At 40.3% G+C, this 15,839-nt stretch overlaps 1 protein-coding gene across 3 annotated transcripts in view; it reads right to left on the reverse strand.

The window, feature by feature from the left end:
* The window catches only part of Adam23 (ADAM metallopeptidase domain 23), a 148,450-nt gene that overhangs the window by 61,444 nt on the left and 71,167 nt on the right, over positions 1-15,839 (reverse strand). For all 3 annotated transcript variants that reach the window (XM_040753456.1, XM_040753458.1, XM_040753455.1), the window contains exons 5-7: positions 5,662-5,744; positions 4,134-4,197; positions 23-95 (exon numbers count right to left, since the gene is read on the reverse strand). In XM_040753456.1, coding sequence (XP_040609390.1) covers positions 23-95; positions 4,134-4,197; positions 5,662-5,744 — 220 coding nt within the window. The remainder of the gene's footprint in view (positions 1-22; positions 96-4,133; positions 4,198-5,661; positions 5,745-15,839) is intronic.

Below are 15,839 nucleotides of genomic sequence, written 5' to 3' on the forward strand. Positions count from 1 at the left end.
GGCTATTTTAATTAAAACTTACTGAGATTCTTCATCTGCTTAGAATATTGTCCTGCCAAGGTTTTCTGGATTATGTGTGGTCGACCTGTGCTTTTCTGAAACAAAAACAATTGTAGGAAATGAAAAGAAAGACATGAAGACACTCTATGCATCCGTGTTAGCAGACTGCTGTTTCCTCTAATACCCTTGATAACCCGAGGACGTTAGCTAACCAGAGGAAAAGGATATGCCTTGTTGAATCTTTAATTTTAAATAAAACAGTGCCCTTCACCTGCCCCATTTTTAGATCAAAGCACAGTTTTGTCAGTTGCTCTTAAATCTCCCCTTCTTTCAAAGCCCCAAGTGGGAAATGAATAAGAAAGGACAGAACATCCACCAGCATGAGAAAAACGCTGGTGCTTTAATAAGCCTTTAAAACACAAATTCCAAAAAGATGAAACAGCAATTTCCCACCAACTTGTAAATGATTCAAAAATTGTGACACCCATAGTCAATTACAGCTGCAAGGCAGAATGTACTCATACAGCACTGGTAACACAGCTTGAGGAAGATTTTAGTAACACCCATAAGCAACCTTGAAAATATCCATATCCTTTGGCCTAGAAGTGACATTGACTCCCTATATTATTAGAAGTGGGAACAGCATTGAAAGCCGAGTGCTTAATGGCTGCCAACCAGCACTGGTGTATGTATTATTCAATTTATTCCCAACAAGAAGCCCATATGGTCTGTATTCTATCCCTGCACTAGTTTGCTTCCTATTGCAATGATAAAACACTGAGCAAAACCAACCTGAGAAGGACAGGGTTTATTCCAGCTTACGGTTACACTTCATCATGGAAGAAAGTGAGGGCAGGAGCTGAAGTCTGAACCTAGAAGCAGGAGCTGAAGCAGAAACCATGGAGCCGCAGAAACCATGGAGGAATGCTGCTTACTGGCTTGCTTCCTTTGGTTTGCTCAGCTACCTTTTTTTTACCTAAATGATTTATATGTTTTATGTGCATTGGCATTTTGCCTGCATGTATGTCTGTCGATGCTGTATCCCCTGGAGGTAGAGTTGTAAGCTGCCATGTGGATACTAGAAATTGAACCCAGGTCCTCTGGAAGAACAGCCAGTGCCCTTAACCACTGAGCCATCTCTCCACCATCAGCTACCTTTTTATAGTCCAGAGATACCTATTTTATGCCACCTGTCTAGGGATAGTGCCACTTATAGTGGGCTTGGCCATCCTACAAAAATTAACAATTAAGACAATGTTCCACAGGCCATTCTGATGGGGACAGTTCGTCAGCTGAACTTGCTTCCCTCATCTTAGGTATGTCAAGTTGACCAAGATCAACCCTTGCATTTCTATTTAGCAAATACTGAGATTCAGAAAGACACATTATTGGGTTAAGTTGTGCTATAAAACGATCCAATCAATTTATTTAAAATGTATATGTAAATGTCTAATTGAAAAAATGTAAGAGTATTTGCTAAAAGATGATGAGAAATTATCTTTGAGGATGGTATGATGATGGATAATTACTATTTAGTGAAGTGTTTATTTTGCTTTTCAATTTGTCTAATATATTATTAGATTTGGGGGCTTTTGCAATATTGATAACTGAACTATGAGTCTCATGTATATGAGGCAACAGACTCATGTAATCTCCAGCCTGTTTTTTGTTTTGGTATTGTTTTGTTTGTTTGTTTGTTTTAACTTTATTTGAGACAGGGTCTCACTAAGTTCCCCAGCCTGGCCTTGAACTGAAATTCCTTCTGCTTCAGCCTCCTGAGTAGCTGGGATCACAGGCATACACCACCACACTCAGCTAATACATTAGTTTTGTAATCATAAGAATAGCTATTAAAAAGGGCCTCTTATTACATTTGATAGAAAATAACAAAAGATATTGTCATTTACCTTCTACTTGCAACAGAATGTGAATTCTCAGTGGAACTATCCTGTCCACACTTCTGACTTACTACAAAGTATGATAAAAGTAATACTAACAATAATGTGAACATCCAGAAATTGAAAATTCTATTCCAGTCAGCTCTTTATTCTGATAACATAAAAAGACACCTAGTGTAGTGAAGTTCACTTCTGAATCTGCAACATGATTTTTACGATTAATTTAAAGTTTCAAGTTCTGCTCCTTTGCCCCCACCCACAGTGAAATAAGAACAAATCACTCTGTGAACAAAAGGGAGGCGGTGGGAGGCAGGCAGAGGACAGAAGATAACAAGCATGGAACCATCAGCCCCAAGCAATATAATTGCACTATAACGATGAAGCACAGTTCTTTAAACGATTTGATAATAAGAGTTTGCATATATATGAACCCTTTTAGCAGTTCAGCATTCATTGCAACACATTTATGAATTCACCCAGTCTGCAAAAACTGTCCTATTACAGATGCACTGGAAATTACCCCATTTATACATTCCTAAAATGCAAAAGCTTAGAGAGCTATTTTGGACCTGTTGCTGTTTTCTTTTGGGGGTTTCTTCAGTGAGGGAGGTGAGAGAGCAGCTAATCAGAGTCGAATGTCAGGTGTTTTGCTGAATGTCTAACAGTTTTGCTGTAGTATGGTTATCTGTCTGTTCATAGAATAGGGAGAGTGTTTTACTCATCAAAACTTCTTAATCTAGGATAAACTGTCATCACTGTCTGGGAAGTTAAAAAGTTTTTCATCAAAACCACATACCGGCTTGCTCAAATATCACCTTGTACAATTTAATGGCTTTTCTGTCTCAGAATTGAAAAGTTATCCCACAGTCATGTATGTGTATCTGTATAGTCATATATATATACACATATATGTATGTATGTATACATGTATGTATGTACAGATACACACACACACACAAGAAAATAAATGTTGCCTTTTATCCTCATTTAAACCTAGATGTTGGTGCTGGAGAGGTTGCTCTCATTGCCCTTGCAGAGGATACAGGTTCAGTTCCCAGCACACACATGGCTACTCATAACCAACTGTAACTCCACTTCTCAGGACTCTGAAGCCCTCTGCTCACCTCCTCAAGCAGTGCATGCACGCACACACACACACACACACACACACACACACACACACACGCACTCATACATATTAAATAAATAGGTAGCTAGCTAGCTAGCTAGATGAATGATAAATTTTAAAAGCCTCAGTAACTACTATATTCTTAATTTTTTAATGTGTAATCTGAACATGGTAGCACACGGAGAATACTCAGGAAACAGACAGGAGGCTTGGACTGCAGTTTTCTGCTCTCCCTCAAATGACTGTGTCATTTTGATCACCACTCTCAAAATACAGTGTTTCTCATTACTAGTTCCTCTCCTCATTTCACTCCCCTGCTGTGACCTCACCCTGTCTTCACCTGCCAATTCCCACCTGTCCCAACATGGTCACATCTCCCAAAGACAGCAGAACACAGCAAGCAGCACCTGGCCCAGAGCCTTTGTACCTTCACAGCTCTGGGAGTCAAGATCCCCTGCCCCACAACTCGATGGCCCTTTGCTCTCCTCAGTGATGCCATCATCTGAAATGTCATGTGTGTCCCTTATTCATCTTTTACATCCCCATTCATGAATCTCGGGACACCGGTTTTATCATGAATGTAAAATGTAGTAAGCCCCCAAAATAATATTGATGACTACAAATTGACCTTTAAAGTTGGTAACACAGTCAGCAGCATGGCAGGAACACAGGATTTCTGATTATGGCTGCTGGCCTGTATAAGATGAAACACTGTTTTCTTCTCCATTTCAAAACTGTATGTTGCAGCATGTACCATTGTTTAGACCACAGATTTCTCCCACTAAAAATGTCTAGTAACAAAAAAAGGTAAGTTCTTACACAATGATCTAAAGAAGGTATTGGGAATGAAAGCTTGTCTAATGGAGTCCAGACTGCTCAGTGCAAAACAAAAGCCCTCTCTGTTCTCTGCAAAGACCAGAAAGAATGGGCTTGCTTCCGAATACCTAGGTATGATAACTCTGATCTGCCGCCACTGGCACAAGGGCCTGGCATTGTACAATTAGAAGTCTGAAATCACATTACATGGATAAATGGTCTTTGATGTGTTTTGTCTTCACATGCTGGAAAAATAAAATACCATAAGGAAACGAATGTCACAGACCCACCTCATCATGAGTCAGCTCCAGCGGCTCTATCATATACACGAAGGTGTTGTCCTCAAACATGCCACTGTAACACAAGACACCGGAAGGAGAGTCATCAAGTGTGGCAAACAGTGAGGACAGGCAAGCGGGCATCTCAACAGAGTCATGGAAAGAGTGCCTCTGGGAAAATGTCTTCATACTGTCCCAGGTAAACTCCAAGTAGCTTCATGGAACCCTGTCATGGTCTCAGCACTCCAAGGACTCTACTAGGCAGCACACAAGCTACAAAAGCATAAGGCACTCCCCCAGAGAATGCAAACTCTGCTTGGCATAACTTACTTTTAAAAACAAGCCAATGACAACACTGATCTGGAATAAGATTTCTCACGTCATGGGGGCAGGAGGAACCGCTTATTCCAGAACCATATGCAACTAGTACATATTTCTTGTTATGTATCACCTACAAGAAAGCTGACCACTCCATCATCTAAGAATATTCTAAACCGTCTCTGATTCTGGCTGGAAGAAGTATCTTTACACTTGTGAATTGTGAGTGCCTATTAAGCAGTATGCCATAGACCACATTTAACTTAGGGAGACATGAGATTTTCTCTAAAATAAAGTTTGAAAAGGGTTTTAAGACCCTTTTTGTTTCATGGCTAAAGCTAACTCTTCATCTGAGACACCACTTGATTTGGATCTAAAATGTGTTTACGCATGGCTTCAAAGAGTCTGCCTCAGGAAGATTATGAGTTCCTCTTAGCATCCTATCCTTCCCTGGCTGACGCCTAGTTAAGACTTAGATCGAATCCTACTTATTTGACCTTTGACATAGACCTATAGGTGATGTATCAACTAGATTGAGCCTCTGTTAGCTTCCTGCTAGAGTTGGGTCTTAAATGCCCCAACAAGACTATTACTAATTATCTGATTACAAACCAGAGTGGTGCTACTACTGGGAGGTGATGGGATCCTCATGAGTTAACCATTACAAGCCTTGTAAGAAGTCTTTAGCTCATGATAGGGAGGAATGCCTTGGAGGGGGTATTGTAGAGCTATAGTCTCCTCCTCATCCCTCTCTCCTAGTCATATGTTGAGCAACTTTATTCTACTACACACATTCCTTCCCCAGTGATGTGATTCCTCACAAGTGGCCCCAAGTAATGAGGCCAGCCCATCATGGAGTCAAACCTCCAAAGCTTGAGTTAACATAATATTTTTCTCTTTATCAGGTGATTATTTCGGAATTTCATTCCAGTAACAGAAAGTTAATTAATACACCCCTACCTAACCCCTTCATAGCATCAACCAGAATGGAATTATTGATTTACATAATCATGAGCTTAATTTCTGAGTTTCCTACAAAGTCAGGTGTTAAGAGAAATGAGGACTTTAGCTCCCTGGAACTACTCTGTGTCTATCTAATGCCCAACACATTACTGACATAAAAAAGTCACTAAGATAAAATATCTGAAAAATAAAAACTAGAAAGAGTGAGTGGGTATGAGCAAGCTTGGATGTCAGGAGGACCAAGCAGATTCCTACATACTGGAGTCCGTTGCATGTTGACAGAGCCACCCTGGAGTCTTTGACACCTCTGATGCTTCCGTGGTAGTAACAGTGCTCTCCACCCTACAAAACAAAGAATGTCATATTGATTAATTATATCTTACACACTGATCATCCGTTTCTGATAGTTTCATAAAGAATAGCCATCATTGAGAATGAATCTGCAAGAGAAATTCCTACTCTTCAAAGTCAGAAATAGGACTGGACAAGCATTAAGCATAGCAAAGGAAGTACACAGTTATATTAAGTATTATAAGTGGTTTTGTGATTTCTGTTTTAGTGTTCATACTGGAATATTTTCTGAGTTTATTGTTAAATTTATAGAAAGGTTTTTTAAGGACTGTTGAAAAGTATCACTTTACAATTCTGCAGACCCATATTGCTGCTGTAGTTGGCCAAGACAGAAGGCTCCAAGGGGACTTCCCCCAAGAATCTGCTATCTTGACTAATCACTAGCGGACTCTGACCACAATCTTTATGTACAGAGTAGAAGATGGGCATCGCATAGTAAAGGCTCTGTCAAAAGTAGCCAAAAAACCAAGCTGATGTCACATCTTCAGGACCTCCTGTTCACATCTCTTTTTCCAGGTAAGAAAACCTCAGACAACTCAAGAGGGCTAGTCATTGCTGAGTGAGCACAGACTTGGAACTATGCAAACAGCAGCAAAAGCTCAGTCAACCTGTGTCTCCACCTATGTCAACATTTTCAGATCCAAAATTGTTCATCTGTTAATTAGATTCGACAAAAAATGGGTCCTCTGATAAGCAGAACTTGTTGGTTCAGAGGAAATGAAAATTGCCAGGAAGTGCACACCCAACTTTCTCAGTCACGTATTCCACAAGAGTCATTTATGACCCCAAGAACTAAGTCATGTTCCCATTATAACATCTGCAGAAGGTTAGCAAGCTCAGAAGTCCGCTGGAAACCACTGGTGCATCCTTGACTATTTTGTTATTGTGCACTGATTTGGGGGTGGTTGTTTGTTTTCAGTTTTGTTTGCTTGATAGCTTGTTAGTCTACCTGTTCTTTGTGGTGAGAGACGGACAGAGGGGGGGTTGCTAGGACTAGGACCGTGTGCATACTGAGCAAGCACTCTTTCACTGAGCTACACTTCCCAACCCATGTGATTCTTATCTTCTAAAACATATACTTGCTGAGGGGTGGTGGCACATGCCTTTAATCCCAGCACTCTGGAGGCAGAAGCAAGTGGATCTCAGTGATCTCAGTGAGTTCAAGGCCAGCCTGGTCTACAAAGCAGTTCCAGGGCAGCCAGGACTATTATGCATGGAAGCCCTGTCTCAGAAAAATTAATTAATTAATAAATAATAAAACATTTCATAATTAGAAATGAGTGCAAAAAGCATCTTAATGATTCAAGCAACAACAACTTGAAAGTGAAAATGTCTAGTCTATGACTTCATTGCTATATTAATAGGCATTATTTAATTTCATTCATTTTAATGAAAAGAAACATCTCTATTCTCCCAATAGTTCACTACAATAACAGTCATAAAAAGCTACATAAGGTCACAAGGACAGAGGACAGAGAAAAAGAGCTGGAAGTGAAGGGTGCCTGTGAATGTGCAGGGGAGGACAGAAAGTTGGTGAGAATGACTCTCTTGGATTTGAGGTTTTTACAACCTTTGTGTCTGTTTAACCATCTCAGCTGCTTCCGCAACATTCAATCTGTCAGTGCTTACAAGTTTCCCAACCTAAGAAACTCAGGTAAACCTGGACATTGACAGTGACTGAGCACAGAGGCCCTCCACTTGGTACTGAAGGTCCTGTAACATTTATAAACAAGTGACACAGCCCATCGTGAAGATCTGTGGGTCTAGAAGAGTTAGACTTGGGACATACTGAAATGAAGCCTCTACCCTCAAATGATTATTCCAGGTATGGGTTTTGTTTTTGTCTTAAAATTTTGCCTCCTAACAAAGCAGACCTACCTGTTTTAAAAGGTTAGAATACAGATCTGGCACCAGTGAGACCTCTAGTGATCTAAAGGGATGACACCAACTGACAAGCTAAGCAATAGTGGAGAAACCACCTCGAATGCCCATTCCTGATAATAAACTTGATGTCTATAGCCATCCTAGAACCTTCATCCAGTGACTTATGGAAGCAGAGGCAAACATCCACAGTTAAACACTGAACTGAACCCATGGAACCCAGTGACAGAGAGAGAGGAGCAATGAGCAAATTGGCAAAGAATGGGCTGGCAAAACCAGCAGAGACAGCTGATCTGAACAAGGGAGAGCTCTTGGACCCCAGACCAACAGCTGGGAGGCCAGCATAGCACTGATCCAGACCCCCTGAGTGTGAGAGTAAGTGAGGAGGCCTGGGCAACCTATGGGGCCCTGGGCAGTAAATCAGTGTTTATCCCTGGAATACAAACGGACTTCGCGTGTCCATAACACAAAGAGGGATGCTCTCTCAGCCTGGACCCTTAGGGGAATGCCTGACCCTGCCCTGTGTGAAATGCCAGACTCTAGATATCCCCTATGTGGAAGGAAGTGGGAATAGGGTGGGAGGCTGGGAGGGGATGGTGGGGAGGTGCAGGAGGAGGGGAGGGACAGGGAACTGGGATTGGCATGTGAAACAAGCTATTTAAAATTAAAGTAATAAAAAAGAAAAAAAGAAAATCACAAAATTGCATGCACCCACCACATTCACAGCTTCAGAACATGGAGAGTGAAGATCTATTGACTGTATGGCAGTATCCATGGCCCTTTTCATCAGAAAGATGTAACAACGACAATATCATTAAGGCTAAATATTTGAATGACAAAATGAACAAATGTAATCTAAGAATAAACATAAAATCTTGGCAAAAAAGTGAGTGGTCTATGTCTCTATTACATATCTATGTCAATTTGTCTATGATTATGTGGACCTGGGTTAGCTGCAGAATAAGAAAATGAAAAACTACATTCAGAGAATTGGAGAATTGGAGAATCCAACACTAGTTTAATAATTTACCTTCATTAAATTCAACAGGGAAAAGAGTTCTTCCAGTAGGATATTGATAAAAAGTTTTGGGCCACCTCAGCTCTTCCAATGCCACATAATTCTAATATTTCATATTAATTATATTGTTCAAACTTAAAATAGCTTTGTAAGGAACCAATGTTGTCTGCTAGCTCAATTTCATAGGGCGCTTTTTAATCCCATGTTCCTTTAATATTCTAAAATGCTTTCAGAATATTGCAAAAGGGGCAATATTTTGAATGATCAACAATAGTAAGCTTAAGTTTAAACTGAAAATTTTAATGTCTTTAATTTTAGGCCTAATATAAATGTTCTAGCATGTGTAATCTTTCCCTGATATTACTTAAATTGTTTTTTTTACCTAATAGTAAAAAACTTTTATACTAGCTAGTAATTCAATACTTCAAAAATATTGCAATAAATATACACAAAAGACCCATTTAAATTTGTTGTAAGTGTAGAAATCCAAACTTTCTGGTTAGGAACAAAACATAAAAATGAGAACTTTTCATTCCCGACAAAATCGAGCACGTTCAGGGTGGTATGGCCGTAGATTAGAACCTACGGCCATACCACCGTATGGAGATGGAGAAAAATAGTCTGAGAAAATTCATTAACTGATAACCAAGGGAGAGATAATAGGGAAAGAGAAAAGGGAAGATGGAGAAAGGATGGGGGGAAGAAATCAGAGAAGAAAACACAGGACAGAAATTGCCCTGCCCAGTGCAGGTGCCCAGCTCATCTCTAATAGCTGGTGGCAGTGCCCATCCCTCCCCTATCAGGAGCACTTAACCTACATCACTCTCAGAGTCAACATCTGCAGATTCAACCACTAGCATGATAAAGAAACTTAGCAAAAACAACTATACCTAAGCTGAACACATATAAACCACCGTCCTTGCCACTAGTCTCAAAACCAGTAATTCTCAATCTTCCTAATGCTGTGACACTTGAATACAGTTCCTTATGTTGTGGTGATTCCTGACCATGAAATTATTTTTATCGCTGCTTCATAACTGTAATTTTGTTATGAATTATAATGTAAATATCTGATATGCAGGATATCTGACATGCAACCCCTGTGAAAGGGTCATTTGATGTCACCCCACCCCAAAAGTTGAAAATCACTGTTTACCGTCTAAACAGTTTTTGTATGCATTCATATTGCATGGGGTATTGTAAGCTAGAGATGACTTAAATGATCCAAAAGGATGTGTGAGGTACACAAATCCAACTATATTTTACACAGGGAACTTGAGCATCCATGTCCCTCTGTGGGATCCTGGAACAAATCCCTCCAGAATAGCAACAGATGATTATAACCAGGATCCTTGGGGCATTCACTCTCCAAATCCTTCCAGGAGAGCAAGGGACGACTACAGTCTGGGTACTCAGGACATACACTCTCCAAATCCTTCTGCTCTACACCAATTCTACTTCCACCCAGAAGTTGTGTCTATCAAGGACCCAGTCAACCAGATGTCATTCCTGCCATCCGGCTGCCACAGCCTTCATAGACACAGTGAGCTTTGGGCAAACCAAGCTTATATGTGACAGGAAAAGAAAAATGAACAATGAGGTAAAGAACAAGGTGAAATTAAGCCTTCTCCCCATGGGCTAGGATGTATCTCTGCCTCTGTGCTCTACCTAAAATGGAAACTAGGGCAGAGTAAGAGTTGAAATGACATTTTTGTTGGGTGTCTGTGTATGTGTGTGTGTGCACATGCATGCATATGTATGTGTATGTGTGTGTTATAGAATATGATGCTTGTATATATAATGAAATTATTGTTGGTCAAGCACATTGGCATGTCTTCTCATCTCCACATAGCTGCTCTTGTGAGTATCTAGGAAAGAACATCGGAAATCCACTCTCTCAGCAAATTTCCACCATGTGACAGTGTCATTGACAACAGTCCCCATACTGCACACTACATTCTACACCTATGTCATACATACTTGGTAATTTTTACCTACATCTCTCCATTTTCAGCCCTGATGCCTGACCCTTGACCCTAGAAACCACTGTTCTAGCCTTTTCAATGTTTTGACTTCTTTAGAACCCATATATTATCGCTATGGAGTCTTTTTCTTTCTGTATCTACATTACTTCATTGTATATAAATGCAATGGAAAAGTATTCAGTCTTTAAACAGAGATGCCACCATTTGGAACAACATGGATGAACCTGAAGTACATATTGAACCACTGGCTAAATTCATATTTAACATAGGAATCTTGTCCTAAGTGTGTGGGAATACACCACATTTTCTTTATTCATTAATCTACTGATGCCCAATGTAGTTGCTTGCATTTTGTAAATAATGCTTCTGTAAATGTCTATGAGCCTGTTACTGCGTGGACATGTTTTTGTTTGGCTTTGGTGGGGGTGGGAAGGTATGTGTGGGGATCTACACACATGTACGTAGAAGCTACAGTAGGACATCTCCACCTTATTGCTTTGAGTCGGGGTCTCTCAGCCTACCTAAATCAGGAGTTTTCTGATTTAGGTAGGCTGGCTGACCAGGAAGCTTTCAGGATCTTTATGACTCCATTTTCCAGTGTTGGGGTTACAACCACATATAGACACACTTGGTTTTTTACAAGAGCATTGGGTATAAACACTCAGGTATATATTTGTAGACAAGTTTCCTTGACCCATCAAACCAATCCCATGGTCTCATGGACATACATTTTAACTCATTTGGAAACACACCTAAGATCATCAGAGAAATGCAAAATTAAACTACAGTGAGGTATACCTCACACTTACTAGAATGGCTATTGAAAAACACGGCAAGGAATATATTTTGGAGTGGCTTGTGAGGAAAAAAGAAACATTTGTAGACTATTGGGAGAACTACAGATTGGCATGTCCAATTTAAGAATGGAGATCCATCAAAAAATAAAAGGGACTCTAAATCTCAAAGAGATAGCTGCACTGGATGTTTATCTCAGCTTCATTCACATTGCCAAGCTGGAGAAACTGAGGGATGCATGAATGCAGAAATGTGTCCACAATGGAATATCACCCAGCCTTGGAAGGAGGAAAATCCTGCCTGCCTGTATGCAACACAGTGGGACACTGTGCCAAAGTGGAATAAGCCAGTAGAGAAAGAAAAATGCTGCATTGACCCTCATAGGTAGCATGAGAGAGAGTCAAGCTTATGGAAGCAAGATAGAGCAGTGGTTGTCAGGGGCAAGGGGTGATTGGGCAAATGAAGAGATGTTGGTCAAAGTGTACAAAGCTTTAATTGTGTAAGTGGACTAGATTGTGAAGACAGAAAATGCCACACAGTGACTACAGTTACTACATTATATACTTAAAATTTGCTGTGAAATAGATTTTAAATGGTCTCCCTATCAAAAATAACTACAGGAATTAGAGGATATGTCCATCAGCTCCAATATGCTGATCATTCCCCCAGTGTACACAAGTCAAAGCATGACACTTGGCATAACCCAACTATATAATATTCTTCTGTATAAAATCTAAGTTGCACATCTTAAATACACAATTTGCATTTTTCAATTATACTTCAATAAAGCTGGGAAAAAAGAAACCACTCACAAAGGACCGCATATTATAGGTTTTCATTTATGTTCCAAATAGGCAATTTATAGAGACAGAAAAGTAGATTAGCAGTTACCTATGATAGGAAGGAGAGCCGCTAGGGAATGACTGCTAATAGATAAGACGTTTCTTTGTGGGGTGATGAAAAAGGTTTTAAAATTAGATTATGTTAATGGATGCATAATTTTGCAAATATAGTAAAAACAATTTAATTGTGTACTTTACAGTATATAAATTATGCCCCAATAAACGTGTTTAAACCAAAGTACACATAAATAAGTTGTCTTTTAAATGAGTAAAATGAAATCCACAAAGTTGCTTTATTGTGTATTGTATTGCACTTTGTGCGAGGAGCAGTGGAAGGAACTGCAATAAAAGCTGCTTGTCTGAGCACACAAAAGAAACTGCTCTGTGCGCACTGGCAAGCATCTATCCGGTACCTAGACCGTGAACTTGATTCTTTGTTTCTCTCATTCCTATATTTATTCTCTTTTCAGCCCACTTTCATCCATCAGAAGTAAAAGATATTAACTTCATCTAGGAATGGGAATGAGGGGCTATTTGGTACAGGGAGATAGAAAGACTGTAACAGTGTGCTCAGAGTACCTATGCATCAGGATTTTTATATTATGCCCCAGAGTAATTTAAGTATCCACATCTATATTTTACCTCGAGGCCCTCATAGGTTGTTTATGATTCCAGGCATCTGTAGTCAAACAACAGCACACAATGGGGTGTTGTGAGTGTTTTGTCTAAACCGAACGGCATCTTTTGTGTTATATGTGTGTGTGTGTGTGTGTGAGTGTGTGTGTGTGTGTGTGTGTGTGTGTGTGGTATACATGGAAAGTGGGATGAGAACATGCATGTGAATGTAGAATTCAGAAAAAGGGTATTGGATTCTCTGGAGCTAGCATTACAAGCAGAAGTGAAGCATCCAGCATGGGTGTTAGGAACCAAACTCAGGTCCTTGCAAAAGCAGACTGAGCCATCTCTCAAGTCCACAGAGAGATCAGCTTGCATAACAGGTGGAAACCTTGCCACTCCTCATTAACTTCCCTTTCTGGTATTCCTCACAAAAGCTTTTTTACACACCATAGAAGTCAGTCTTCACAACGTTTGCTTTTTAGATGCTTTTAAATTTATGTGTGTCTTGGGAAGGTGAATTTATGCAAAACTATGAATAATTTGAGAAGCAAATGTTGTCATTGTGACCTAAAGTCATAAAATATATACAACTCTTTGATCCAGAGAGTCTTATTCTTAAAATGAGTTCTTCAGCAATTACAGTGTGTTTAGACTGTATCTGGGAAGTTTTTCCTTAGGACGATCATGAGGGAAGGCTGGAAGCAAAGTAAATGTCAATGACTTAATATTTTTAAATAAATAATAACAAACAAGCTAGAAGAACATTATGTAGTTTTTAAAAATAATGATCCAATAAAAATATAGGTTTCATGCATGCTAAAGCACTTACACTATCATTACTGTTTATGAATCCTGCACAGATAATGTGTGTGGCATCTTCTTGGGACTTAAGGATATGTGTGTGTGTGTGTGTGTGTGTGTGTGTGTGTGTGTGTGTGTGTGTACATATACATATATGTAAAACCCAGGCTATCACCATTAGGTTGTTACCTTTAATCCATTATCTAAGGGCAAGTAAATTTGGATATTTGAGCTGTTGAAGGAAACGGATCATAAATGAAGGAAAACAGATGGACACAAAAATCAAACTACAGCAACCATAGCTTCTCTTGCCAGAGTTAAGTAGCTTTTGCTTTAAATGTGTTACAACCACAGGAGGTTTGGACTATCGTATTAATAAAAAGACCTCATTTGCGGTACCTCAAATGAACTCCACATGCCAATTAGCTATTGTACTTCTAAAAAAAAAAGTGAGCTTCTTGAAGAGAAGTTCGGGTCAGGTTACTGAAACTGCAAAGGTGTCCCATTTGCTGAGTCTGAAAAGTCCTTGTGTGATCTCCTCCAGGTTCATGAGTCAGCACGAGCAGTGCTCAGAGCACTGGCGCAGCTGACAGCATGGTTTTGCGCAAGTGCTCCCATGCTTCAGTTGGCACTGCTGGTCCCCTTTCACGGCCTTAGTCTCCGGGGATTCGAAACTCCCAGATGCAGCTGGAGGAGAGAGCTGACAACACTTGGAAGTCCCTGGTCTGTGCAAACAACTCAAATGCCAAAGGACACTGCAGATGCGCCCACTGTTAATTAGACAGACCTAAGTCCTGAGACACGCGTCATGACCGTGAGCAGTATGTCTACTTACAGCCACCCATAAGCATGCGCTGAGGCGATACAGCCTGGGAATCCCAGGTCTCCCTGCCTCACAGCTCTGCAGATCTTCCATGAAAGGCACTGCTGCTACGCTGACGCTCATTAGCCACCTGCGAAACACAAACTGTTTCCCCATTGCTTGTTTCTGCATTCCTGAGGTTTACATGGGCACTACTGAGCCTCAGTGGCACCAGGACAGACACTGAAAGTCATAATTTCTTTTCTTTACCCATTCCAGGGGTTTCCTGCCTGGCTGATGAAAATCACTATTTGGTACAAACTACCGGCAATACCTCTCTTGCTTTCCTTTAACCCCGTTTGTTCTTCATGGCCCTTTAGGGTCAGAAGATAAGATCATCTCCACCTGAAGAATTTCTGGTACCCAGTTACCTTTAGGTTACAGCCTGTGTGTAACCTATGCCTCAGTGTCTTTTGTTTTACTCACCTCGTGGACCTGTTGTGACGGTTAAGTGGGGGCAGGCCTAGGTTACAACTCGGGGCTAGAGCATTGCCTAGCATGCCCAAGGTCCCGAGTTTGTTCCCTGGCAAGGAAAAAATAAATAAAAGAAAATGGTGAACTAAAGCTGGGTATGAAAGTACATGCCTGTAATCTCGGCATTCAGGAGACCAAGACAAGTGAACCTCGAGTTTAAGGTCAACCTGGATTACATGCTCCAAAAACAGGGGGAAAAAAAGAATATTCCCCCAGATCTCATTTCCCCACCTTCTTTTAACGTTGGGCATCAGGCACTTGCACTCAACCATCACAATAAGAGTTCACATAGGCTTATAATTCTAATTCCATGGCCCTGAAAGCCTGTGGTTGGGCATCCTTAATCAAAAGTCTCCAACACTCTGAGCACCAGCATTGCAGAGGGAGTGGAAAATTCCACACCAAGAAACTGTTTCATAAACAAAATTATCTAAAATGTACTAAATTACCTTCGAGCTATGCATAGGTGAAACATAAACGAATTTTGTCTTTAAACTAGAACCCTGTCCCCAAATATCACTTTGTATATGCAAATACGTATTTAGAAATGAAAGCCAAAAGACTTCTGGTCCCAAGCATTTTTAAAAAGGGATACCCCAGTGCTGATGTGGAACAGTGAAACTCATTGATCACGCAATAAGGTAATGGATGTAAAATCAAAACAATAAAATTTCCGTATGGTCCTGAGTATAGAGAATCTAATGTTGCCTCAGCATTTTAAGTGCTTGTGAATTCTTCCTCAGCAAGTTAGGTCCCTTGCACAGGGGTCGGGTGATCTTATTGACAGACCTCAGAATAATGCAGTGTGTG

Source organism: Mesocricetus auratus, unplaced genomic scaffold, assembly GCF_017639785.1.
Source record: "Mesocricetus auratus isolate SY011 unplaced genomic scaffold, BCM_Maur_2.0 Super-Scaffold_100010, whole genome shotgun sequence".
Classification (NCBI taxonomy): Eukaryota; Metazoa; Chordata; class Mammalia; order Rodentia; family Cricetidae; genus Mesocricetus; species Mesocricetus auratus.